The sequence below is a fragment of the Macaca fascicularis genome, chromosome 19, assembly GCF_037993035.2.
Source record: "Macaca fascicularis isolate 582-1 chromosome 19, T2T-MFA8v1.1".
In the NCBI taxonomy this organism is placed as follows: Eukaryota; Metazoa; Chordata; class Mammalia; order Primates; family Cercopithecidae; genus Macaca; species Macaca fascicularis.
Genome location: NC_088393.1, coordinates 5,310,615 through 5,337,961, shown reverse-complemented (window position 1 = coordinate 5,337,961; position 27,347 = coordinate 5,310,615). Strand labels below are relative to the sequence as shown.

Genomic DNA, 27,347 nt, shown 5'->3' with positions numbered 1-27,347 from the left:
TCTACTAAATATACAAAAATTAGCCAGGCATGGTGGCAGGCACCTGCAATCCCAGCTACTTAGGAGGCTGAGGCAGGAGAATTGCTTGAACCTGGGAGGCGGAGGCTGCAGTGAGTCAAGATCATACCACTGAACTCTAGCCTGGGTGACACAGCAAGACTCCATCTCAAAGAAAGAAAGAAAAAGATAAGAAAAACAGAAAAGACAAGAAAAAATAAGTGTTTACAGAGCATCTACTGCATCGAGAGAGGTCAGAGCGACCAGGACAGCACTCAGTCCAGTGGGGGAGATGTACAGGGTCACATCCACATGGGGAGGTACTTTGGGCAGGCAGGGGCACTGAGGCAGGAAGAGGGGCCCCTGCTGTCCTGAATTCATTTGAAGGGTCAGGAAGGTTACAGGAAGGTCTCTGAAACCTCCAGGCTCTGCCCTGGGGTCTCAAATTCATGGGGGGACCTGCAGTCCTCGAAGAACTCCTTTCTGGGCCAGACCCCACAGGGCGCTGGTGACAGAAGGGCAGGTCCGGGAGAGGTGAACCATGTAGATCTCTGCGGCCAGTTTGCTCAGGTTCAAAACCCCCTGCCACTCTCTAACTGGGTGACCTTGGACAAGACTTCCCTGTGCCTCAGTTTCCTGAAGTGTCGAGTGAGTGTTGCTAAATGGAATGCTTGTGGATTGAAGAAATGGCCTCGTCTATGAAGGGGGCCACCCAGACCGCAGGGTTCCTGACAGCCTCACTGACCCCATGGGCTGGGTGTGATTGGAGCTGGATCCTGGGGACGCGAGTTTGAACAGAGGGGACCAGGAGATGAAGTTGGAGCGGCTCAATTAATAAGCCCACCACCTGGACCAAAGCATGGTGACCCCCTTGGGTCTCCCCCAACAACCCACCCAAACGCCACCCACCGGCTCCGCCCTCCGCTCCGCGCCGCGGTCGCTCCGGGCCGGGTTTTGCGCGGCTCCAGCTTGGCTTTGGGGAGGTGGGGGGGTTGCTGGAAAGGGGGGGCGGAGGTGGCAGAGCCGCGAGTCGCAGCGGCGGCCGCGGCGGGCGGAGGAGATGCGGCCGCGGCGCGCCCCCGGTCCGGCCGCCGCGCAGCGCCCCCCCGGGAGCCGACGCCAGCGCGAGGGGGGCCGGGGCTGAGCCCCCTCCCCCAGCGCAGCGCCGCGGGCCCGGGGGCGGGGTGAGCGCGCGCCCCCAGCCCCCCTCCCCAGCCGGGGATGCCGGGCTGAGCGCCCCGGCCGGGACAGGTGCGCGCACGGACCCCCCCAGCCCGCGCCCTCCCGCCCTCGCGCCTCCCGCCCGCGCACTCGCGGCGGCCGCGGCTCCGAGGTAAGCGCCCCGGGGCGTCTGCGGAGGGGGTTGGGGGAGGCGCGGGGATGGGGGCGTCTGTCGGCACGCAGCTAGGGGGCCGAAAGGCTGGCTGGGGTGGCCGGGTCAGGCGCTAGGATTGGGGGGCCTGCGGGCCCTGCCACTGGGAGGGGACGGATTTGGGCTGGGGAGGGGGTTTGGGGAGCGCTAGAACGAGGGGAGGAATCTCTCAGCCACGCAACTGGGGAGGGGACCAGATTGGAGAGGGGGTCGCTGGCGGTATGGCGGGGTCCGGTTGGGGTCCGGTGGCATCGCTTTGGAGGGGCTGGATTTTGGCCTGGGGCGCTCCCTGAGGCTCCATTATGGGGGTGTCTAATGGCACTGCAACGTGGGGGGGCGCTTGGATTGTTGACTGGGGGCCTGTATGTGCAGCTAGGTTGGGGGTTCTGTCGGCACCGCAGCGGGTGGAGATTTTGTCCTGGGGGGGCCCGGAGGAGACATAATAATGGGGCTCGCGGCTGCGCCGCTGGGGAGCTGGATTGGGGCCCAGGTGGGGGGTTCGGGGCAGGCAGGGGGCCTGTTGGTCGGGGGTTGGGGGTGGCGTTGGGGGGCGGGGTCCTGATAGCCAAGTCGAGGCGACGCGGGGCTGGTGTGGGGGTCCTGACACCGGGAGGCCCCTCCGCCCCACTTCGCGTGCCCCACTTCGCGTCCTGCCGCCGCACCTTGGGCGCCCGAGTCCTCTCCGGCCTCCTGTCCAGCCCAGAACAGGACGAGTCCCGGCTCCAGGCCGCGAGGCAGGGGTCACAGTGGTGTCGGAGGGGAGGGCCGGCCGGTTTGGATGCCCCCCGCCGCAGTGGGGGCCTGGGGGTTCGGGGCCCCCCAAGAGCTGACAAAAGGACAAAGAAAACGTTTCTCTCCACGCGCGCCGGGATGGGTGGGGGGCGCCGAGTGTGGCCCCCTCCCGCGGGCGCTGATTGGTCTCCGGGGCGGGGGTCACGTGCCCCTCCTGTCCTGCTCTCCGCCTGTGGGCGCCCTCCGAGTTTGGGGCACCTCCCAGAGGGGGCGCTACTGTCATGAACCCCCACCTCTGCCCCGGCCGGGTTAATGCTGGAGCTAGGAGCGTTTGCAGGCGTCCTGGGGTTGGGGGAGGGATTCGCAGACCCTCGCCCCCGCCCCCATGTGGCCCTCCCTCTCTCGCTGAGGTCTTTGACATCCTCTACCTGAGGCTGTCATCTTTGACCCCTAGACTGGAGCGGAATAGGTGCTTGGAGTTACTGGGGTGCCCTGAGGCTTTGGGGTTCTGGGTTTGGGTTGAAGGAGGGAGGAGGGGGAGAGGGACTCGTGGCTGTGGTGACTGAAGGAGGCCTCTGCCCCATTTGCAAAATCGCATTTCTATTTTTCTGTGTTCCTTTAGCATGTCAGAAGGTCCAAACTCCCTCTCCAAAATAAAAATTCCGGACACCTGGGGCATCCGCCTTGCCCCCAAACCCTTTCCCACATCCCAGGAGACCAGTTTCTTTCAGGGGTGGGACTTCGGGCTGTGCCTGCCCCATTGCTTTAAACTCTACTTAGGGAGAGTACAGGTTGTCGGGTGGGTGGAGGGGGATGGCTGGGACCGAGGCTGAGTTGGAACCCACCTGGAAGGGGGTCTTAAACTCTACGGGAAGTTGTCTGGGAGTCACTGCCACCCACACAGAGACGCCTCGGATATTGGGTAGGTGGCAGCCTGGCGTCAGCCTCTTGTCTGTTCTGAACTGGCCCATTCCCAACAGCAGGCAGGGAAACTGAGGCCCGAGGAAGCCGCTGAAACCCAAGAACCCTGCTGCATCCCAGCTCCTCGCTAAGGGTTGCCCTGAAGCTGTGCTCCTCCCTTCTTCCCCTTGACTCTGGGCTATGCAGGATTCAGACCTGGAGCTTTGAGAGGAGGCGCTTCGCTGTGTGGCCTCAGGCTGGTCCCTAGTCCTCTCTGGGCTTCAGTCTCCCCGGGAGATGTGCTTTGGTTTTGGACTGGAGTGGGGGGAGGTGAGGCAGAGAGAGGTCACTTGAGACTGTCTTGATCTGTGCCTGCCCCACTTTGCCTCTGGTTCCCCCAGCAGACTCCGCTGCGGCTGAGCCCCGACAGGATCTTAGGGCCCGTGTTGCCTCCTCGGCTTTGGAGTTGTCTCCAAGCCTAGGTATCGAGTCCCCCCAGGAGGGTCCTTTCCCCCTGAGACCTCAGTCCTCGCCTCTGTCTGATGGGCATAGAAGGGGCTGGAGATGTGGCATGTCCTCTGCAGTGGCCACACCGAGCTGGCGGCAGAAGTTTGCTGGGGTTACCGGGACTGGGCCTGGAAGATAGAAATCAAACTGCCCTTGGAAAGGTGACCATGACGTCAGCCTGCGGGACAGGTGAGCTGGATCCCCAGGGACTGAAGGATATCGCTGGTCACCGTCCGTCTCCCAGGAAGGAAGGTGTCCCGAGCTGACCCTGGGCGTGGCCCTGTCCTGTGGGCCTGGAAAGGGAGATGCTGGAGGGAGAAACTTCCAGGGCAGTGGTCAGGACAGGTGGGAGCAGGGAAGGCTGCCCGGAAGAGGGAGTACTGGGACTGGGCTTGAAGGCGGAGAAGGATTCTGCCAGGAGGAGAGGGGGACAGGCATTGCAGGCAGAGGGAACAGCAAGGCAGGGTATGTTGGAGGAGGCCTGAGTGGCTGGACTATTTAAGAGGACCATGAGGTAGGTAGTAGCCTTGAATGCCAAGCCGAGGAGCGAACTTTATCCCAAGGGCAATAGGGAGCCATGGAAAGTTATAGAGCAGGGGGGAGGGGCATGGGTCACATTTCAGATCTTGAGGAAGGGTAGCTACAAGGAGACAGGCTCCTTGGAAACCAAATGCATTGCTGGAAGGAGTGGTGAGCTGCCCCTCATGGGAGGCAGGCCAGCGGGGTTGGACGGCCGTCTTTCCAGAATCCTGGATGAATAATCCTGATATTGGTCAGGCCCAAGTGACCTTCTAGATTTTTTTTTTCTTTCAATTTCCAGGTCCTGTGGGTTTTCTGAACTGCTGTCCTGTTTAAGATAGCAGGGTTCTGAGATTCTCAGGTGTTTAAGGGGCTGTGGGCCTCAGGCTGTGGTTCCTCCAAAACCCAGCTGTGATTTGGTTGGGCTGTGGCTTTCTCTTGGCCATGGTGGTGCGGTTCTTCTGTCCCTGTCTTCATGTAGCAGCAGTAGGGAAACAGGCTCAAAGCAGCCGAAGACTCAGGCCCCAGCCACCAGCCCCATGTCCTCTGGCTGAATTATCCCAAAACAGACCCTTCACCCTAGACACCCTCACCATCATGAACGGCGGTGCTGGGGTCAGGCATGTGGCCATAGGAACCCAGGCACACAGTCCTCTTTCCTTATCACAGTCCTTCATCACCTCTCCTCCAGGGACATCCAGATGAAATGCAGACATTAGGACAAGTAAGAAAGTAGCGGTGGCTCATGCCTGTAATCCCAGCACTTTGGGAGGCCGAGGCGGGCAGATAACCTGAGGTCAGGAGTTCAAGACCAGCCTGGCCAACATAGTGAAACCCCGTCTCTACTAAAAATACAAAAGAAAATTAACCGAGTGCGGTGGCAGGTGCCTATGATCCCAGCTACTTGGGAGGCTGAGGCAGGAGAATCACTTGAACCCGGGAGGCAGAGGTTGCAGTGAGCCAAGATCGCGCCATTGCACTCCAGCCTGGGCAACTTCAGCCTGGGCAACAAAAGCGAAACTTCGTCTCAAAAAAAAAAAGAAAGAAAGAAAGAAAGAAAGAAAGTTACTTGAGGCCGAGCGCAGTGGCTCACGCCTGTAATCCCAACACTTTGGGAGGCTGAGGCAGGAGGATCACTTTTGGGAGGCCGAATCAGGAGTTCAAGACCAGCCTGGCCAACATGGCGAAACCCCGTCTCTACTAAAAATACAAAAATTAGCCGGGCATGGTGGCAGGTGCCTGTAATCCCAGCTACTCAGGAGGCTGAGGCAGGAGAATCGCTTGAACCCAGCAGGCGGAGGTTGCAAGGACCTGAGATTGTGCCACTACACTCCAGCCTGGGGGACAGAGCGAGACTCCGTCTCAAAAAAAAAAAAAAAAAGGAAAAAGAAAAAGTAAGAGACTTGGGAGGCTGGGGACCACCCTTCGGGCTCTTTGGGTCCCCACTACTTGCCACCCTCAATGGCCCTTCTCCATCTGGCCCCAGGGGCCAAAGGTGGCCACCCCAGGGCCCCACTGGGAGGTAAAGCCCACTCTAGACTACATTTCCCAGGATGCACCATGGCCCGGCTAAGCCAGCCTTCCAAGGACGGACCTAGGAGGGAACTTCCCAAATACGGAGCCCAGAGGAGGATTGTGGGTTCTCAGGTGGGCCTGGTTCCAGGCAATTAGGTCAATCAGTCAGTCAACAGATGCTGCCAGCGGCCCCCGTGTGCTGTCCCCTGTGCTGGGTAATGCTAGGATCCCAAAGAGGTAACCTTAACTCCGCTGTCTAGTTGGAGGGGCTTCCAGGCTAGAGGAAGAGAAACAGGGGCAGGCATTGGCCCCCTGTGCTATGCGTTTTCAGGGCTAGGGCAGAGGGAGCAACTGGGGCTAGGGAAAGCTATACCCTGCCTCATGGATCAGGGAAGATGTACCAGGAAGGGGCATTGTAGCTAGGGCCATGATGGATGTTTAGGAGCTCACTAGGGGGTGGCCATATGTTTTCTGATGATTGCAGAAGAACCTCCCTCCCCTGAAGGCCATGGACTCAGAGCCCCTGGGGAAGTTGAAGTAGCAATTCTGAATTATCTCCCTTAGAGGCAGCCTTAGCATTTGGATCAGACTGACTTGAGATTGAATCAGTTTCTTCTCTCACTTACTCATGCCCCCTCTCTGAGCCTCAGTTTCCCCATCTGTAAAACGGGTTGCTATTCTGCCTCCCTTAGGGTTGACCATTTAAATGAGAGGATGCAGGCAAAATGCCAAATATAGTTCTCTTGGGCTTCTGACTCCAGAAAAAGGAACAATCTTGCAAAGCAGAAACTGGAGCTTCTGGTCATGATCTCATTTGGAGCTGTGAGAGCGTTGCTTGCATTTAACAAGTGGACTGATGTTTAGTGAGCACCTATTAAGTGCCAGGTGCCACGGACCCAGCAACGACCAAGGCAGACTACTGTGTCCGGTCCTTCTCGAATTCCCAGCTGGGCGGGGGGTGGGGGCGGGCAGGGGAGCACAGACACTAACTAGAGAAAGTGACAAGGTAAATCAGGTATAGTCAGTGCCCTGAAGACAATTATCCTGGAAGTGACTGAGAAGGCCGGGGCTGTGTTCACTGAGGCTGTCGGGGAGGGTGTCTCTGAGGAGGTGACATTTGAGCTGAGACCTGGAAGATGAGAAGGAGCTGGTCGTGCAGAGATCTTGGGAAGCAGCACTCCAGGCAGAGGGCATGGCCCGTGCAAAGGTCCTGGGGCAGGACCTCACCTGGGGTATTGGAGGAACACCAAGGAGGCCCATGTGGCTGGAGCAGAGTGCGGAGGGGGAGAATGGGAGGAGGGAAGGGCAAGGAGAGTACCGGCCGGTCATGCAGGGCCCTTGTGGGCTGCAGTGAGGACTTGAGCTTTGATTCCCAGGGAGGTGGGAGCCATGGAGTGCCGCGGGAAGAGGACAGATGGGATCTGACTCTTGGTGCCCTCTGGTGGCATCTTTGGGAAAGACAGACGGGGCAAGGCTGCAACTGAAGACCAGGTCCTGGTAATAATTGATGGGGGTGGGCCAGGCAAGGGCAGTAGAGGGGGAAAAGGTGGATGGATAGGGAAAACTTGCTGAGATGGATGTGAAGAGGCTGAAAGCTCCTTTCTCTGGGGCAGGGCAGTGCTGTGGTTAAGAGCGCAGCGTCTGGACTCCTGGGCCTGGGTTCAAATCCCAGCTTGGCCATTTCTGGGCTGTGCGACCTTGGGCCCATCCCTTGCCCACCCTGGCCCCGAGTTTTCCCACCTATGGAATCGTCAGAAGAGCCCCTCTCACCTCCCCTGCTGGGCTGAGGGACAGGGCTGGGAGCATGGGGTAGGCGCCCCGTAAGTGTTTGCTGTCGTCCGTCTTTGGAGGTCAGTGCCTCAGGCTCTGGGGAGCAATGAGGCACAGATGGGGGTGACAGGTTCCCTGAGATGACCCAGCAAACCGGGGGGCCCCTTCCCCTCAAACGCTGTTCTCCACAGTTTGACGGTTCTCAAGCCCCATCCCCCAGTGCCCACGTCACTCTGCCAGCCCCTCCACCATTCCTGAGCCCTGACTCACCAGGACTTGTGGTCCGCTCTGACCCCGGGCCTTTCCCCTGGGACCTATTTCCCGCCTTTGTCTTCTTCAAGTTCATTCACCAGGTCTTCCGTTCCCAGCAGCACTTGGCACTCCCTGAGACCCCCCACCCCCATTCCCCACCACAGGTCTCAGCGGGGACCCCCTCCAGGCCTCTCACACCGGTCCCGACCACTTGGGGATCCCCGGCCTCTGGGGAGGGGCAGTGACTGGAGGAATTCTGGGGGAGGAGTTCAGCAGTTGGGGGAAGGGCGCCCAGAACTCCAAGTTGGAGGGGAAAGGCTCCTCGTCTGCCCCTAGATCAAGCTCCCAAAGGCGGGGCCATCTTTCTTTCTTCCTCCCTAAGTGGAGTCCCTATAACAGAGCCTTATTCTCCTCTGAACCCCACAGCTGGGTCCCAAGCTCAGGACCCACCACTCTGTACTTCCTCCAAATCGGGTCTGAAGGGAGGACCTGTCCATCCCCAAACCTGCTTGGGAATCTGTGGGTGCCTGATGCCCCAGCCCCAGCCTGGATTCCCTGGAAGCCCCAGCCTCCCCGAGCCGCCCCTCCTGGACCCCTTAATTACCCGCTGGGTGTAAATGACACTTTAATTTCCTCTGAATGGTCGTTGCAACCCCCCCCCACCTGCCACCCATTCCTAATTACAAGTTGCTGTTTCCGACTTGCCTCCTGGTGGCCCAATTTCAAAACAGTGATTAAAATTAATTACCCAGGAGCCCCCTCCCCAGAGGGGAGGAGGCCCAGGAGCCCCAGAGACATATCCATGTCCCCACTGGAGGTTCTGCCTGGGCTCCCACACCCTGACTTCCCAAGTGGCCTGGGGACAGGGACAGCGTCTCTCTGGGTCTCTGCTTGCCTGTCTGTGAAGTACTTTAGCTGGCCAGAAGCGGTGGCTCACGCTTGTAATCCCAACACTTTGGCAGGCCGAGGCAGGTGGATCACTAGAGGTCAGGAGTTCGAGACCAGCCTGACCAACATGGTGAAACCCCGTCTCTACTAAAAACACAAAAATTAGCCGGGCATGGTGGCACGTGCCTGTAGTCCCAACTACTTGGGAGGCTGTGGCAGGAGAATCGCTTGAACCGGGAGGAGGAGGTTGCAGTGAACCTAGATCGTACCACTGCACTCCAGCCTGGGTGACAGAGCGAGACTCTGTCTCAAAAAAGAAAAACAAAATGTAGGGTGTGCCACCATCATGGGCAGGGAACGCGTTGTGAGCACTTGGTAAATGTCAGCAAGAGGTGACCTCACACAGTGGCTCATACCTTTAATCCCAACACTTCGGGAGGCTGAGGCAGGAGAATCGTTTGAACCCAAGAGTTCAAGACCAGCCTGGGTATCATACCCCTCTCTACAAAAAATTTGCCGGATGTGGTGGTGGACACCTGTAGTCCCAGCTACTCAGGAGGTTGAGGCAGGAGGATTGGTTGAGCCTGGGAGGTCAAGGTTGCAGTGAGCCGAGATCACGCCACTGTACTCCAGCCTGGGTGACAGAGACCCTATCTCCAAAAAAAAAAAAAAAAGAAAAAGAAAAAAAAAAGTCAGCAAGAAGCAAGATCACCTTTGCATTCCTGGCACCCTTATGTGCTATGTGACCTCAGCAAAATGGCTTAACCTCTCTGAGCTTCAGTTTTTCATCTGCAAACAGGGATGAGCGTGCTGGTCTCTGAGGGTTGATGCGGGCAGGAAATGAGTTCATATGCGGGAAAAGCATGGCGCATAGCAGGTGCAGCCTTCCTAAATCTGTTCTTGAATTCCCGCTCTCCTGGCCTGCTGTGAGTTGAATGTGGAAGGCGGCTCAGGGTAGAGTCCCATCCTCTGCAAAAGACGCACTCAGCATTAATTGAGTGCTTCCTGCATGCTGGGCTCTGTGCCAAGCCCTGGACGTGCACAACCCCGAGCGTGGCTGAGTCTCCAGCCTTGTTGGTGCACAGTAGGTGTTTAAGAAGTCTGGAATGAACATATCCTTGCAACTATTTTAATTAATTTATTTATTTATTTGAGATGGAGTCTTGCTGTGTCGCCCAGGCTGGAGTACAGTGGTGCGATCTCAGCTCACTGTATCCTTCACCTCCCGGGTTCACACCATTCTCCTGCCTCAGCCTCCCGAGTAGCTGGGATTACAGGCGCCCACCACCACGCCCACCTAATTTTTGTATTTTTAGTAGAGACGGGGGTTTCACCATGTTGACCAGGCTGGTCTCGAACTCCTAACTTGAGGTGACCTTCCAGCTTCGGCCTCCCAAAGTGTCGGGATTACAGGCGTGAGCCACCGCACCCGGCCGACTATTTTATTTTTAAACTATTATTATTATTATTATCATTCTTGTTATTATTTGAGTCAGGGCTCTCTGTCATCCAGGCTGGAGTGCAGTGAGGCCATCACAGCTCACTGTAGCCTTGACCTCCTGGGCTCTAGTGATCCTCCCACCTCAGCCTCCCAAGTAGCATGTCACACCACACTCAGCTAATTATTGCTATTTTTTTTAGAGATGGGGTCTGGCTGTGTTGCCCTGGCTAGTCTCAAACTGGCCTCAAGGGAGCCCCTGCCTCAGCCTTCCAAAGCACTGGGATCACAGGCGTGAGCCACCTTGCCCGGCCCCGTTGGAACTATTTTATAAGTGGGGGCTCTTCCTGGGACATTCATTCAGCTGATTTGTTGAGCACCTACTGTGTGCCAGGCCCCATGCTGGGTACTGGGGTCACAGCAGTAACTGAGACACACCCCCTGCCCCTGTGGAGCCAATGTTTTATCCTCATCTTTCAGAGGAGGAAACAAGCTCAGAGATGGGAGGGTTCTAACCCATGGCAGTGCAGCATCACAACAGTTAATTAAGCACGTATCACGATTGCTCATTACCCCTCGTGAGAAGCCGATGTGGATGGTTATCATGCTTGGTTCGCTGATGGGGAAACTGAGGCTCTGAGAACTGAGGACTCGGTAAGGGAGGTCAAGAGTGGAGGGGAGGCCGGGCACAGTGGCTTAGGCCGGGTGCAGTGGCTCACACCTGTCATCCCAGCACTTTAGGAGGCCGAGGCGGGCAGATCACCTGAGGTCAGGAGTTCGAGACCAGCCTGGCCAACTTGGTGAAACCCCATCTCTACTAAAAATACAAAAATTAGTCAGGTGTGGTGGCATGCACCTGTAATTCCAGCTACTCAGGAGGCTGAGGCAGGAGAATCACTTGGAACTGGAAGGCGGAGGTTGCAGTGAGCCTAGATTATGCCACTGCACTCTAGCCTGGGTGACACAGGCTAGAAAAAAATAAATAAAAGTGGAGGGGAGGGCAGGGATGAGTTAACCTCCGAGGCTGGGCAGGGATGAGTTAACCGACATCCAGTAGGATGGGGGGTATGGGGGCCTCTCTTTTCTGCCCCACCCCTCATGCCCAGGCCCTAGGGACTCCCTCCAGCCTTCCTGCCAAGTTCCTAGACAGCCCCAGAGCCTGGCTGGGCTATGATGGGGGCGACCGAAGCAGCTGGAGGGGCAGCTGTAAGCAGAGCCCGTAACCAGACCTGGACGGCCCTGGGGCCCCGTTGCCGGGACCAGGTTACTCGATCCCCCTGGGGACGCTGGCCCTGGAGCCAGAATACTGGGGCAGCCGGGACGATAGGGAGCTCCTTGTATGGAACTGGAGACAGACATCCCACCCCCGTCCCTTGTGCTGTGGCAGATGGAGAAATGGAGGCTCCAAGCCTGCCTGGGATCACTGTCTTTTATCTTGGAACAGAGACGCCCAGAGAGGGTGTGTAGCTGGCCAAAGGTCACACAGCAAGGTCATTTAACCTAAAGTGAATGCTTGTGTGCCAGGCCCTGAGCTGGTGTCTTTATTTTATGGACAAGAAAAAGAGACTGGCTGGGCACAGTGGCTCACGCCTGTAATCCCAGCAGTTTGGGAGGCCGGAGTGGCAGGATCACTTGAGGCCAAGAGTTTGAGACCAGCCTGGCCAACATAGCGAAACCCCATCTCTACAAAAAGTACAAAAATGGACTGAGGATGGTGACACACCTATGATCCCAGCTTACTGGGGAGGCTGAGACAGGAGGATTGCTTGAGCCAAGGAGGTTGAGACTGCAGTGGGTTATGATGGTACCACTGTACTCAGCCTGGGCAACAGACCAAGACCCTGTCCTTGGGAACAAACAAGAAATGAGGCTGAGTGTCATGTCTGAGTGAAGGGGAGAGTCCCAGGAGTCCTTTCTGCGACGTGCCAGCCTCCCCGTCCACCTTGACCTTCTGTCTCTTCCTCTAGTGGTCCCAGTCTCCACGCTTTTTCCTCTGCAGTTCCTTCCCCTTGGAGCACCTTCCTCACCTTGTCACGAGGTCTCCCCTTCGACCTTCAGGCCTCAGCTCAGATGTCCCCTGCTCTAATCATTCCTCGTGTTTTTATGGTCGTGCTTATTATTGTCAGAAGCTATTGAGTTCCGATGTTGGTTAACGTGTGTAGTGTACCCCCGTCTCCCCCACGGGGCTGGGAGCCCCATACCGGTAGGGCTTTTGTAGCTGTCTCGGTCATGGCTGTGTCCCCATGCCCGGAGCACGTGTCTGGTATACAGCTGGTGCCCAATAATTACTAATCCAATGAGTAAGTGAATGACTTCCAGTTTGGGGCGCAGGGAGCCAGAGCTGGACGTAGTTGCTTCCAGGTTGGCGGTTGAGTGAAGACGAGGGCAGGGTGGTTGTGGCTGGGGGAACCCAGGGAAATTGAAGCCCAGTCAGGGCAGTCAGAGAAGGCTTCCTGGAGGGGAGGGACACGCATGCATGGCCTTGACTGGTGAGCAGGAGTCAGCTGTAGGGCTTGGAGGACAGAGAGTGAGGTTACTATGTCTGACTGGTTGGGAGGGCAGCTGGGCCTTGAGAAGGCTAAAAAGGTTCCCCAGCAGTGGGGACAGCCTGAGCCAAGGTCTGCAGGAAGGGGCTGGAAATGCCTGATAGTAGGTGAGGGCAAGAAGAAGGTTCAAGTCATTCCTAGGGCGGGAGGTGTCCTTGAACATTGAGGTGTAAAAAAAATTGGTTCTTCTTCTGTGGGGCACTGGGGAGCCATGGTAGGCCTTTGAGCAGGGGAGTGGCAGGGTCAGAGCAGAGCTTGGAATACACAGTAAAGGGGTGGCTTGGTGGTGGTGCCGGGGTCAGAGAGGAGAGTGGGCATTGTCCTTGAAGGACAGCTCAATACCCAGGCTAGGAATGCCCCTTGGGACAGAGCCAGGGACCAAGCTAGCTTGTGGAAGCAAGAAGGATTCAAAGTAGATTGAAAGTAGAACTTCCCTGCTCAGGCAAAAAAAAAAATAAGGCCCTGGCGTCGTGAGCCACGCCTGTCATCCCAGCATTTTGGGAGGCCGAGGCAGGCGGATCACCTGAGGGTTAGGAGTTCAAGATCAGCCTGGCCGACATGGCGAAACCCCCGTCTCTACTAAAAATACGAAAAAATTAGCTGGGCGTGGTGGCAGGTGCCTGTAATCCCAGCTACTCGGTGGGCTGAGGCAGGAGAATCGCTTGAAGCCAGGAGGCGGAGGTTTCAGTGAGCTGAGATGGAATGAGGTTGAGTGAGCCCAGTGCACTCTAGCCTGGGCAAAAACAATGAGACTCCGTCTCAAAAAAAAGAGAGAGAATTTTAGCTACAGACCAGCTATCAGGAAACAAAAAAGATGTAGAAAGAAACATATTTCACCTGCTGTGTATTGGTTCAGATTATTACACTCTTTCTTCCTCATGGAGGTGATTTAGGGTTGAATTTTAAATCACCCACAGTGTATAGATGGGGAAACTGAACCCTGGAGAAGGGAAGTGACTGTCTGCAGTCAAACAGCTGAGGCAGAGCTGGGGTTTGAACCTGGGCTGTGTGGTTCTGGAGCCAAACCTCTTCTTCTGGGACTTTTTTTTTTTTGAGACGGAGTCTCACTCTGTCGCCCAGGCTGGAGTGCAGTGGCCGGATCTCAGCTCACTGCAAGCTCCGCCTCCCGGGTTCACGCCATTCTCCTGCCTCAGCCTCCCGAGTAGCTGGGACTACAGGCGCCCACCACCTCGCCCGGCTAGTTTTTTTGTATTTTTAGTAGAGACGGGGTTTCACCGTGTTCGCCAGGATGGTCTCGATCTCCTGACCTCGTGATCCGCCCGCCTCGGCCTCCCAAAGTGCTGGGATTACAGGCTTCAGCCACCGCGCCCGGCCTATTCTTTTTTTTTTGAGACAGAGTCTCACTCTGTTACCCAGGCAATGGCACAATCTTGGCTCACTGCAACCTCCGCCTCCCCGGTTTCCGTGATTGTGCAATGGTGCGATCTCGGCTCACAGTAACCTCTGCCTCCCGGTTCAAGCGATTCTCCTGCCTCAGTATCCTGAGTAGCTGGGATTACAGGCATGCACCATCACGCCTGGCTAATTTTTGTATTTTTAGTAGAGATGGGGTTTCTCCATATTGGCCAGACTGGTCTCAAACTCCTGACCTCAGGTGATCCACCCACCTCTGCCTCCCAAAGTGCTGGGATTACAGGCGTGAGTCACCATGCCCGGCCCCAGCAAGCAATTATTTTTATTTTATTTTATTTGAGACAAGGTCTTGCTGTGTCACTCAAGAGTGCAGTGGTACAATCTCAGCTCTCTGCAGCCTCAACCTCCTGGGCTCAAGCGATCCTCCCACCTCAGCCTCCCAAGTAGCTGGGACCACAGGCACACATCACCACCACGCCCAGCTAATTTTTGCATTTTTTTGTAGAGATGGGGTCTTTCTATGTTGCCCAGGCTGGTCTGAAACTCCTGAGCTCAAGTGATCCTCCCGCCTTGGCCTCCCAAAGCTCTGGGATTGTAGGCATGAGACACCACACCCGGCCCAACCAGCAATTGAGTCCCAGTGGTGTGCTGGACCTTGGGGGCAGAGGTCATTCGCCAGGACTCATCTGCCCTGCCTCAAGGGGCTTCCGGTGCAGCGAGGTAGATGGGCTCTGAGCAGTCCCATAGGGGGCAATTGTTTTGTTTATTTATTTATTTATATTTATTTGTTATTGTTTGATTATTATTTTTTTGAGGCATAGTTTTGCTGTGTCACTCAGGCTGGAGTGTGATGGCGCGATCTCGGTTCACTGCAACCTCTGCCTCCCAGGTTCAAGCAATTCTCCTGCCTCAGCCTCCCGAGTACCTGGAATTACAGGTGCGCACCACCACGCCCGCCTCATTTTTCGTATTTTTAGTAGAGACAGGGTTTCGCCATGTTGGCCAGGCTGTTCTCGAACTCCTGACCTCAGGTGATCCACCCGCCCCCCGCCCTTGGCCTCCCAAAGTGCTGGGCTTACAAGTGTGGCTCACCATGTCCGGCCTCATTATTTTTTTCTTTTTCTTTTTTTGAGATGGAGTCTTGCTCTGTCACCCAGGCTGGCGTGCAGTGGTGTAATCTCAGCTCACTGCAACCTCTGCATCCCCGGTTCAAGCGATTCTCCTGCCTCAGCCTCCCGAGTAGCTGGGGCTATAGGTGCGCACCACCACGCCCAGCTAATTTTTGTATTTTTAGTGGAGACGGGGTTTCACAACATTGACCAGGCTGGTCTCAAACTCCTGACCTTGTGATCCACCTGCCTCGGCCTCCCAAAGTGCTGGGATTACAGGTGTGAACCACCGTGCCCGACCCCAGGTGATTATTTTAATTGTGGAATCCACACATGAAGCTGCACCTCTCAGAGTTTGTGATGCACGTGGATCCCTGCAGGATCTTGATCAGGTGCAGGCCTGGGTGAGCGGGCCTGGGCCCCGGGATTCTGCATTTCTGACAGTGGTGGCCATGCTGCTGTTCTGAGACCCACACTCCCAGCAGCCTGAGTGTGATGGGGGAGGAGAGGAGGGCATAACGTGGGGAGGGCAGAGACGTCCGGGTTCCAGGAAGGTGTAGGGGGAGCCTGTCTTAGATGACCGGAAGTGAGGAAGTGAGTTGTGTGTGTATCTTTGGGAAGAGTGCTCCTGGCAGAGGGCACAGCCTGGGCAAAGGCCCTAGGGCAGGACCATGCCTGGCCTGTTGGAGGAACAGCAAGGAGGCCCGTGTGGCTAGAGTCAAGTCAGGGGTGGGAGAGAACGAGGACGAGAGGGTAGACAGGGGATGAGGCAGGTCGTACAGGGCCTTGTGGGCTGCAGGGAAGACTCCGGCTTTGACCCCGAGGCAGGTGGGAGCCATGGAGGGGTAAGGGCAGAGGAGGGACGGGACCTGACTCATGTGCTCAGAGGCGTCCTCTGGTGGCTGCTTCTGGAAGGACAGTCTGGGGACCAGGGCAAGAGGGGACTGGGCTGGGCTGGGCCAGGCAGGCGGGGATGCGAGTGGCCACGGTGTGGATGGGAAGCGGTGAGTTCTGCATAAACTCGAAGGCAGAGGCCGCAGGAGTGGCTGATGCTGGCTGTGAGGCTGGTGGAGTGGGGTGTAGCGGGGAAGTCGAGATGAGCTCCAGGTGCGGCCTAAGCCATCAGCTGAGACGGAGGACGCAGGAGAAGTGGGGCCGAGGAGGAGGGACATCGACCATCCGTTGACCCCGATTGGATCGGTAGCCTCAGCGCCACTCCAGCAAGAACCCCGTTAGGGTTTTTGTTTTATTTGTTTGTCTTCAAACTCACAGCCGGATCCTAAACTTTACACCGAAGCCTCAGGGACCAAGAACAGCCCAGACACGCTGGCCTGGAGGAGGGAAGGTGGGGTGAGAGCTCCCCCAGGAAATTCAGGCCCATGACAGGGCGGCAATAGCTGGGGCCGCGTGGTTCTGGCGTCGCGCCCAGCATGGCTCAGGGTGAGACTTCATGAGTCCCATGCGTGGAGCGGCTGAGGGGCAGCTGTACCCCGAATCCGGAGCTGGGGGAGGCCCGGCTAGAGTCAGGACTGTGGGTGTCATCAGGTATAGACGGGGTTTAGAGCCCCAGGAGTGGACAGGGCCGCCCAAGACGGGCGTGAGTGGAGGGAAAAGAGAGACGGAGAGGTGGCGGTGGAGGAGGGTGCAGGGCGGGACAAACTTGGGAGTGAGGCTGGCGAGTGTGGGGCACGGGGGGCCACCAGAGGACAGAGCTCCTAGGAAGAGGAGCTGAACTAGGGGGTCCTCGAGGACATTTCCATCCCCGAGCCTCAGTTTCCACATCTGCACAGTGGGCTCGTGTCTGCAGAGCTGGAGGGACAGCCGGGGGTCTCCGGGAGGGAACTGTGGCTTTCTGGCCCCTCTCCCGCAACAACGCGCCCCCACAGCTTCCATGCAAGTCCCCAGGGTTGCAGGCAGGAGTCCCCCAATCCCTGGGGCACGCAGACATGTGGGTGCACGGGTGCCCTGGAGAACCCTGCACACCACCGGCAGCCCCGTGGCTCCCTGTGACCAGGTGTCCGGCAGCCGCAGCGTGGCAGGTGGTGGGGCCGCTTCCGGGCGGGCAGGCGCCGAGCGGCTGCTGGCGGAGGCTCCTCGAGTTTCATGGAGAGAAGCAGATGGCCTTGGGGGTAGCGGGAGGTGCACAGGCCTCGGGTAACCCCAGATTGAGGGGGTAAACTGAGGCCAGGTAGATGGGGTTCGTTGTGAAGTGGCCCGGACTCCCCGCAATGAATATTTGGGGTTCCGTTGTGTGTTATTATCAAAATAAGTAAAATTGAGCGGGATCTAATGTGGGCTTTGTGATCGCTGACTTTGGGCAAATGACTTTACCTTTCTATGCCTCAGTTTCTGTCTGTATAAGGGGCCTATTTTTTTTTTTTTTTTTGAGACGGAGTCTCGCTCTGTCGCCCAGGCTGGAGTGCAGTGGCCAGATCTCAGCTCACTGCAAGCTCTGCCTCCCGGGTTCACGCCATTCTCCTGCGTCAGCCTCCCGAGTAGCTGGGACTACAGGCGCCTGCCATCTCGCCCGGCTAAGTTTTTGTATTTTTAGTAGAGACGGGGTTTCACTGTGTTAGCCAGGATGGTCTCGATCTCCTGACCTCGTGATCCACCCGTCTCGGCCTCCCAAAGTGCTAGGATTACAGGCTTGAGCCACCGCGCCCGGCCTTGGGGCCTATTAAGAGAACTTACCAGGCTGGGCGCGGTGGGTCACGCCTGTAATCCCAGTACTTGAGAGGAGGCCGAGGAGGGTGGATCACTTGAGACCAAGAGTTCGAAACCAGCCTAGGCAACATGGTGAAAACCGGTCTCTACTAAAAATACAAAAATAAGCTGGGTGTGGTGGTGCATACCTGCAATCCCAGCTACTCAGGAGGCTGAGGCAGGAGAATTGCTTGAACCCGGGAAGCCGAGGTTGCAGTGAGCAGAGATCGTACCACTGTACTCCATCCTGGGCGACAGAGCGAGACTCTATGTCTCCAAAAAAAGAAAAAAAGCACTCATCCCTTGGGGGTGATGTGAAGATTAAATGAGTTAAGTACTTAAGACAGTGCCTGGCACCTAGCAAGTGCTTTGTGTTTGCTAGGTGGTTTTTTGTTGTTGTTATTTATATTTTTGAGACAGGGTCTCACTTGGTCGCCCAGACTGGAGTACAGTGGCCCAATCATAGCTCATTGCATTCTTGAACTCCTGGGCTCGAGCGATCCTCCTGCTTCAGCCTGGAAAGTAGCTAGGACTAACAGGCATGTGCCACCACGCCTGGTTAATTTTTTATTTTCTGTAGAAATTGTGGGAGGGTGTCTCACTATGTTGCCCAGGCTGGTCTCAAACTCATGAGCTCAAGCAATCCCCTTGCTTTGGCCTCCCAAAGTGTTTTACAAAATTAATACAAAAATTAACTGGGTGTGGCAGTGCGCACCTGTAATCCTAGCTTCTTGGGAGGCTGAGACACGAGAATCGCTCGAACCTGGGAGGTGGAGGTTGCAGTGAGCCAATAGTGAACCACTGCACTCCAGCCTGGGCCACAGAGTGAGACTCTGTCCTTGCCCCTCCCCCACTGCCACCAAAAAAAAAAAAAAAAAGCCGGGCATGGTGGTGCACACCTATGGTCCCAGCTACTCGAGAGGCTGAGGCAGGAGGATCGCTTGAGTCCGGAGCTCAAGGCTGCAGTGGGTGGTGATTGTGCCACTGTACTCCAGCCTGGGCGACAGAGCCAGACCCTGTCTCTTGAAACAATGTTTAAAGAAATAGTTTCTAGAGTTATATACTATTCTGATAAAACACATGAGGCCGGGCGCGGTGCCTCACACCTGTAATCCAAGCACTTTGGGAGGCCGAGGCGGGCGGATCACGAGGTCAGGAGATCGAGACCATTCTGGCTAACACAGTGAAACCCTGTCTCTACTAAAAACTACAAAAAACTAGCCGGGCGTGGTGGTGGCAGTAGCCTATAGTCCCAGCTACTCGGGAGGCTGAGGCAGGAGAGTGGCGTGAACCCGGGAGGCGGAGCTTGCAGCAAGCCGAGATCGCGCCACTGTACTCCAGCCTGGGCGACAGAGCGAGACTCCATCTCAAAAAAAAAAACCACACAAGAGGAAAGACACACCATGTCACACCTATTAGAATGGCTACTGTGAAAAAACTGGAAGGTTGCTGGGCTTGGTGGCTCACACCTGTAATCCTCGCACTTTGGGAGGCCAAGGCGGGTGGATCACCTGAGGTCAGGAGTTCAGTACCAGCCTGGACAACATGGTGAAACCCCGTCTGTACTAAAAATACAAAAATCAGCTGGGCGTGGTGGCACGTGCCTGTGGTCTCAGGTACTGGGGAGGCTGAGGCGGGAGGATCGCTTGAACCCGGGAGGCAGAGATTGCGGTGAACCAAGACCATGCCACTGCACTCCAGCCTGGGTGACAGAGCGAGACTCCATCTCAAAAAAATAATAAGAATGAAGGAGGCTGGGCATGGTAGCTCATGCCTGTAATCCCAGCACTTTGGGAGGCCGAGGTGGGTGGATTGCCTGAGGTCAGGAGTTCAAGACCAGCCTGACCAACATGGTGAAACCCTGTGTGTACTAAAAATGCAAAAAAAAAAAAAAAAAAAAAAAGGCCGGGCGCGGTGGCTCAAGCCTATCCCAGCACTTTGGGAGGCCGAGACGGGCGGATCACGAGGTCAGGAGATCGAGACCATCCTGGCTGACACGGTGAAACCCCGTCTCTACTAAAAAAAATACAAAAACTTAGCCGGGCGAGGTGGCGGGCGCCTGTAGTCCCAGCTACTCGGGAGGCTGAGGCAGGAGAATGGCGTAAACCCGGGAGGCGGAGCTTGCAGTGAGCTGAGATCCGGCCAGTGCACTCCAGCCTGGGCGACAGAGCGAGACTCCGTCTCAAAAAAAAAAAAAAAAAAAAAATTAGCCGGGGGGCATAGTGGCGTGCACTATGCAGTCCCAGCTACCTGGGAGGCTGAGAAAGGAGAATCGCTTGAACCCGGGAGGTGGGGGTTGCAGTGAGCTGAGATCGTGCCACTGCACTCCGGCCTGGGAGACAGAGCAAAGCTCTGTCTCAAAAAAAAAAAAAAAGGGAAGGAAACCCTGACGCAGGTCACAGTGTGGATGCATTTTGAGGCAATCACGCTCAGTGAGAGAAGCCAGACACGAAAGGACAAACACTGTGTGATTCCACTTCTAGGAAGTCCCTAGAGTCATCAGGTTCACAGAGACAGTGGCATGGGAGGTGCCAGGGGCTGGGGAGGGGGGTGAGGAGTGAGTGTTTCATGGGGACAGAATTTCAGTTTGGGAAGCTGAGAAAGTTCTGGAGATGCTGGTGGTGATGGTTGCACAATTATGTGGATGTTCTTAATGTCAGTGAACTGTGTGTACTTAAAAACGGTTAAGGGCGGCCGGGTGCGGTGGCTCACAACTGTAATCCCAGCACTTTGGGAGGCCAAGGCAGGCGGATCACCTGAGGTCAGGAGTTTAAGACCAGCCTGGCCAATATGGCAAAACGCCGTCTCTACTAAAAATACAAAAATTAGCCGGGCATGATGACGGGCGCTTGTGATCCCAGTTACTCAGGAGGCTGAGGCAGGAGAATTGCTTGAACCCAGGAAGCCGAAGTTGCAGTGAGTCGAGATCGCGCCATTGCACACCAGCCTGGGTGACAGAGCAAGACTCTGTCTCAAAAAAAAAAAAAAAAAGAAAAAGAAAAAGAAAAAAAAAAGTGCACTCACTCCTTGGGGGTGTTATAAAGATTAAATGAGTTAAATTAAGTACTTATGATAGTGCCCGGCACCTAGCAAGTGCTCTGTGTTTGCTAGTTTTGTTGTTGTTGTTGTTGTTGTTGTTGTTTTTGAGACGGAGTCTCGCTCTGCCGCCCAGGCTGGAGTGCAGTGGCCGGATCTCGGCTCACTGCAAGCTCCGCCTCCCGGGTTCACGCCATTCTCCTGCCTCAGCCTCCCGAGTAGCTGGGACCATAGGCGCCCGCCAGCGCGCCCGGCTAGTTTTTTGTATTTTTTAGTAGAGACGGGATTTCACTGTGTTAGCCAGGATGGTCTCGATCTCCTGACCTCGTGATCCGCCCGTCTCGGCCTCCCAAAGTGCTGGGATTACAGGCTTGAGCCACCGCGCCCGGCCTGTTGTTGTTTTTATTTTATTTTACTATTTTGAGACAGGATCTCACTTGGTCGCCCACAGTGGAGTACAATGGCCCAATCATAGCTCATTGCATTCTTGAACTCCTGGGCTCAAGCGATCCTCCTGCTTCAGCCTTGCAAGCAGCTGGGACTACAGGCATGTGCCACCACGCCTGGTTAATCTTTTATTTTCTGTAGAGATTGTGGGGGGTTGTCTTGCTATATTGCCCAGGCTGGTCTCAAACTCGTGAGCTCCAGCGATCCTCTTGCCTTGGCCTCCCAAAGTTTTACAAAATGAATACAAAAATTAACTGGGCGTGGCAGTGTGCACCTGTAATTCCAGGTTCTTAGGAGGCTGAGACATGAGAATCGCTTGAACCTGGGAGGTAGAGGTTGCAGTGAGCCAAGATCATGCCACTGCACCCCAGCCTGGGTGACAGAGTGAGACTCTGTCCACCTCCCCCCGCTCCCCGCCCCCCCGCAAAAAAAAGCCAGGCATGGTGGTGCACACCTGTGGTCCCAGCTCCTTGGGAGGTTGAGGCAGGAGGATCGCTTGAGCCCGGAAGTTCAAGGCTGTCGTGAGTGGTGATTGTGCTACTGTACTCCAGCCTGGGCGACAGAGCCAGACCCTGTCTCTTAAAACAATGTTTAAAGAAACAGTTTCTATAATTAAATATTATCTGATAAAACACAAGATGAAGGGCACACCATGTCACACCCATTAGGATGGCTACTGTCAAAAAACCAGAAGGTGGCCAGGTGTGGTGGCTCATACCTGTAATCCTAGCACTTTGGGAGGACAAGGCAGGTGGATCACCTGAGGTCAGGAGTTCAACATCAGCCTGGCCAACATGGTGAAACTCTGTCCATACTAAAAATACAAAAATTAGCTGGGCATGGTGGCACGTGCCTGTGGTCTCAGGTACTCAGGAGGCTGAGGCGGGAGGATCGCTTGAACCCGGGAGGTGGGGGTTGCAGTGAGCTGAGATCACGCCACCGCACTCCGGCCTGGGAGACAGAGCAAAGCTCTGTCTCAAAAAAAAAAAAAAAAAAAAAAAAAGGGAAGGAAACCCTGACGCAGTCACAGTGTGGATGCATTTTGAGGCAATCACGCTCAGTGAGAGAAGCCAGACACGAAAGGACAAACACTGTGTGATTCTACTTCTAGGAAGTCCCTAGAGTCATCAGGTTCACAGAGACAGTAGCATGGGAGGTGTCGGGGGGTGGGGAGGGGGGTGAGGAGTGAGTGTTTCATGGGGACAGAATGTCAGTTTGGGAAGCTGAGAAAGTTCTGGAGATGCTGGTGGTGATGGTTGCACAATTATGTGGATGTTCTTAATGCCAGTGAACTGTGTGTACTTAAAAATGGTTAAGGGCGGCCGGGTGCGGTGGCTCACAACTGTAATCCCAGCACTTTGGGAGGCCAAGGTGGGCGGATCACCTGAGGTCAGGAGTTCAAGAGCAGCCTGACCAATATGGCAAAACTCCCTCTCTACTAAAAATACAAAAATTAGCCGGGCATGGTGGCGGGCGCTTGTGATCCCAGCTACTCGAGAGGCTGAGGCCTGAGAATCGCTTGAACCTGGGAGGCAGAGGCTACAGTGAGCCGAGATGGCGCCACTGCACTCCAGCCTGGGCGACAGAGCAATACTCTTTCTCAAATAATAATAATAATAATTAAATGAAAATGGTTAAGAGGACAACTTTTATGTTACATGTATTTTAGCCATTTTATTTTATTTATTTATTTTTTTTTTTTTTTGAGACGGAGTCTCGCTCTGTCGCCCAGGCTGGAGTGCAGTGGCCGGATCTCAGCTCACCGCAAGCTCCGCCTCCCGGGTTCACGCCATTCTCCTGCCTCAGCCTCCCGAGTAGCTGGGACTACAGGTGCCCGCCACCTCGCCCGGCTAAGTTTTTGTATTTTTAGTAGAGACGGGGTTTCACTGTGTTAGCCAGGATGGTCTCGATCTCCTGACCTCGTGATCCGCCCGTCTCGGCCTCCCAAAGTGCTGGGATTACAGGCTTGAGCCACCGCGACCGGCCTATTTTAGCCATTTTAAAATTTTTTTTATTTTTAATTTTATTTATTTATTTATTTATTTTTTGAGACGGAGTCTCACTCTGTCGCCCAGGCTGTAGTGCAGTGGCCGGATCTCGGCTCACTGAAAGCTCCGCCTCCCGGGTTTACGCCATTCTCCTGCCTCAGCCTGGGTTTCACTGTGTTAGCCAGGATGGTCTCGATCTCCTAACCTCGTGATCCACCCGCCTCGGCCTCCCAAAGTGCTGGGATTACAGGCGTGAGCCACCGCGCCCGACCGCCATTTTTTTTTTAAAGGCACAGGGCAGACATGGCTCTTCGGTAGGTTCTGGGATAGGGGCTAGAAGAGCCCGTGATATGAGGGGAGGGGAGGCCGAAGGGGAGTCTGAGGTCAGGAGCCTTGAATCCCAGGGAGAGGCTGGGGCCTGGACTCAGGGGTCCCTGGGAGCCACAGGAGGCTGTAGAGTAGGGGAGGAGCCAGGGAAGGAAACTCTGAAGGAAACAGGGCCGTGCCCTGAACACACGTGGAATCCGGGTGCTCGCTGAGTCACAAATCCTGGAAGCTCAGGGTCGTGGAGAGGAAGCCCTGCCGCTCTATGCAAGGTCTTCCTGTTTTTGGAGGAGGCAGGCACTCCAGGGCCGATCGTCTCGAATCACCTTCACCTCTGGGGGCTCAGAATCCCTGAGCCACAAAGCTGGGGCAGGGCTGGGGGATACCCCTGCTGCTCAGACAGGGAAATGGGCACGGAGCTTGCCCAGTACTTCCCAGAAGGACGAGGCTGCTGAGCTTCTCATTCGGGGCTCCGGGACCTGGACTGTACCCCTTTCTGGTAGGGGGTGCCCTGAACTGAGACCTTCAGGCATGGAGGGCGGGGACTCAGAGGTTGAATTCTGCTTCCATGTCATTACCTGGGTGGGAGAGGGCCTCCACTCCACACACCTAGAAGTTTCTGCAAAATTACCTTGAATGGGAGTGAGAAGCAGGCCCCCTTGAGAGGTAGTGAGGCGCCTGTCATGGAGGTATGCAAGCGGAGGACGAAAAGGCTGGACTTGAGAAGGAGGTCAGACCTCCAGGGTCACAGAGGCCCTTGGCATGGGGAATAGTCTGTGACTCTGTAGTTATGTAGTACTGTCATTCCCAGCTTGTGGCATTTTTTTTGTTTGTTTTTGTTTTTTGTTTTTGGATGGAATCTTGCTTTGTTGCCCAGGCTGGAATGCAATGGTGCGATCTTGGCTCACTGCAACCTCCACCTCCTGGGTTCAAGGGATTCTCCTGCCTCAGCTCCCCAGCAGCAGGGATTACAGGCATGCGCCACCACGCCAGGCTAATTTTTGTATTTTTTTGTAGAGACGGGCTTTCGCTATGTTGGCCAGGCTTGTCTTGAACTCCTGACCTCAGGTGATCCTCCCACCTCGGCCTCCCAAAGTGTTGGGATTACAGGCGTGAGCCACTGCACACAGCCAGCTTGTGGCTTATAAAATTCCAACTGTCTTTGACTTTTTTTTTTTTTTGCCTTTGAGTTTAATATTTTTGTGTTTTAATTCGAAGGATTTTTATGCGTGTATTTTGAGATTGCATTTTTAAATGTGTGTTTTAGGATATTCGTATCTATTATAATTATTATTATTAGTTTTTAATTACTGAATGCATTTTTGTTTGAAGTCGTTTCCTGGGCTTTCACGCACACGTGACCATAAAGCTGTTCTGATAATTAAATCAGTGCTGTATATTATTATTATTATTGCCACTATTGTTATTATTAATTATCATCCCCGGGGGCAATTTTTCTGGGATTTGAAGGAGCGGCTGAGGCTCTCGCGTGCCCTCTGTGGCCACGAGTCGGACTGCAGGCCGCTCACCTCGCCGCCCCTCACCCGCAGGCGTCACCGACTGTCGCCTCGCCCTCGCCATGCAGACCCCGCAAGCGTCCCCTCCCCGCCCGGCCCTGCTACTTCTGCTGCTGCTACTGGGGGGCGCCCACGGCCTCTTTCCTGAGGAGCCGCCACCGCTCAGCGTGGCCCCCAGGGACTGTGAGTCTGGGGGTATCTTGCGGGGGATGGAGTCCCGTGGGAGTGTCTGGGTTCCCGGTTGGGTCTGCTGCCCCCACTGGGGGACTCAACCAGTTCAGGAGACACCCCTAGAAGGGGCATGACCTCGAGCCGCCCTCTCTTCACCCCCAGCCCTTGCTCACACCCCTCTCCACCCCCTCACTCAGACCTGAACCACTATCCCGTGTTTGTGGGCAGCGGACCCGGACGCCTCGCCCCCGCAGAAGGTGCTGAGGACCTCAACATCCAGCGAGTCCTGCGAGTCAACAGGACGCTGTTCATTGGCGACAGGTATTGCTGGGGACAGCGAGGAGGCCTGTGTGACTGGAGCAGAATGAGCGAAGGGGGGAGAGAGAGGAGGGGAGTGCAGGGAGGGGACGGGACAAATCGTGCAGAGCCTGTTGGGTCATTGGGAGGACTTAGGCTTTGACCCGGAGGAAGGTGGGAGCCACGGAGGGTTATAGGTGGAGGGAGGACTAGACCTGACTCAGGTGCTCACACGCGCCCTCTGGTGGCTGCTTCTGGGAGGGGGCGAGAATGGAAGCCAGGGGACCAGGGTGGAGGGGACTGGGCTTTCCAGGCTGGCTATGATGAGGCTGGACCAGGTGGAAGCTGTCGTGGGGAGAAGCGAGTGTGAGATTACGGGGCTTCTAGGGATGGGCATCCCAGGAAGGAGAGATGCCGGACAGATCAGATGCTTTGGAGAGAATGAGGAGGATGGAGAAGTGACCACTGGGCTTAACCACACAAGGTCACCAATGATGTTGAGCAGGGCGACTTCCTCGGCATGGGTGTGACCGGGGAGAGACTGGTGGGCGCCTGGGAGGCGCCGAATGGGGTACCTGGCCTAAGGCCATGGGACGAGGTGTTGGGGGCAGCCCGTGGGGCGTGTCGGGCAGGAGGTGGAGGGCAGGGTATGAAGTCCTGCTGGGGCCCTTAGGAGGGGTGTGGTCGGCGCTGGAGTTGCTGGTGTCAGAGACGTTGGCATGTGCCTGCGTGCCCCCGTGTGCACGCCACATTGGCAGTGGGAAGGATGGAATGGGAGAGAGCGGTGGAGCCCCCATGTCTCACTAACTATGCCCCTCCCCCAGGGACAACCTCTACAGGGTAGAGCTGGAGCCCCCCACGTCTACGGAGCTGCGGTACCAGAGGGTGAGGAAGGGGTGCAGGTGGGAGTGGAGGGGTAGGGCGGGGGGGCTTGGCACTGCACCGCAGGGCTGGGTGAATTCGGCCCTGCATGACGGGATCACTTAGGGCTGCTGGGACCCGATACCCCCTCACCAGCTCTCTGTCTGCAGAAGCTGACCTGGAGATCGAATCCCAGCGATATAAACGTGTGTCGGATGAAGGGCAAACAGGAGGTGAGTGAGCCCTGATTGGGTCCCGGCCCCCGCAAATCAGCCCTGGCATTACCCATGCCCCGCCCCAATCAGGCCAGGCCACGCCCACTCCGCCAGCCCTGGCCACGCCCCAACCCACCTCCTGTCAGCCCTGGCCACGCCCAACCGCCAGCCCTGGCCACATCCCCAAACAACCATGGCCACGGCCACGTCCCCACTCAATTGGTCCTAGCCCGGCCCCCAACCTAGCCACAATTAGCCATAACCACGCCCCAAATAGTTCTGGCTACGCCCACACCTCTGCCCCAGTCAGTCCTACCACTACCCCCATTCTCTTTCCAACAAGCCCAGGCCTTGCTCACACCCCACCCAATCGCTCATACCCCACCCAATCGATCAGGTCCCCATCCCGACCCCTCCCCTATCAGCCCTGCCCGCCCCACCCCGCCCCTGGCCCGCCCCAATAAGCCCAGGCCACACCCACCCCACCAACTCTGGCCATGCTCCCAACCTGGCCCCCATCAGCCATAACCATGCCCACCACGCCCCAGTTAGTTCTGGTCACGCCCATGCCCCACCCCAGTTGGCCCCGACCACACCCAGGGCGGATCCTTCTCCTCCTCCATCCCAGGTTGGGACTCTGCTGTTGCCATGGTTATGCCCACAGTCTGAACATGCCCACAATCCTGGCTTTGCCTGCACTGCTGATACAGTGTTACCCTGTCTGGGCCGCACCGTGTCCCCAGCCAGTCCTAGGTTCAGCCCCTGCCTTGACCCCAAGGAGGGCCCCAGACTTGGCCATGCACACCACAGACCGGCCCTCCACCCACAAAGCTCAGGTTCTGGCCACGCCTGTGACCATGAGCACGCCC

At 56.2% G+C, this 27,347-nt stretch overlaps 1 protein-coding gene across 4 annotated transcripts in view; it reads left to right on the top strand.

Annotated features, from left to right (window-relative positions):
• The first annotated feature begins 1,241 nt into the window (after window positions 1–1,241).
• SEMA6B (semaphorin 6B) overlaps window positions 1,242–27,347 on the top strand; it is a 41,770-nt gene continuing 15,664 nt past the window's right edge. For 3 of the 4 annotated variants that reach the window (XM_074025434.1, XM_045378796.2, XM_065535657.2), the window contains exons 1-5: window positions 23,713–23,916; window positions 24,968–25,117; window positions 25,303–25,426; window positions 26,227–26,287; window positions 26,434–26,496. In XM_074025434.1, the coding sequence (XP_073881535.1) occupies window positions 24,997–25,117; window positions 25,303–25,426; window positions 26,227–26,287; window positions 26,434–26,496 (369 nt within the window). In that variant the 5' untranslated portion in view covers window positions 23,713–23,916; window positions 24,968–24,996. Of the gene's footprint in view, window positions 1,331–23,712; window positions 23,917–24,967; window positions 25,118–25,302; window positions 25,427–26,226; window positions 26,288–26,433; window positions 26,497–27,347 lie in introns of those variants that run through there. The other variant, XM_065535656.2, reaches the window with a different exon arrangement.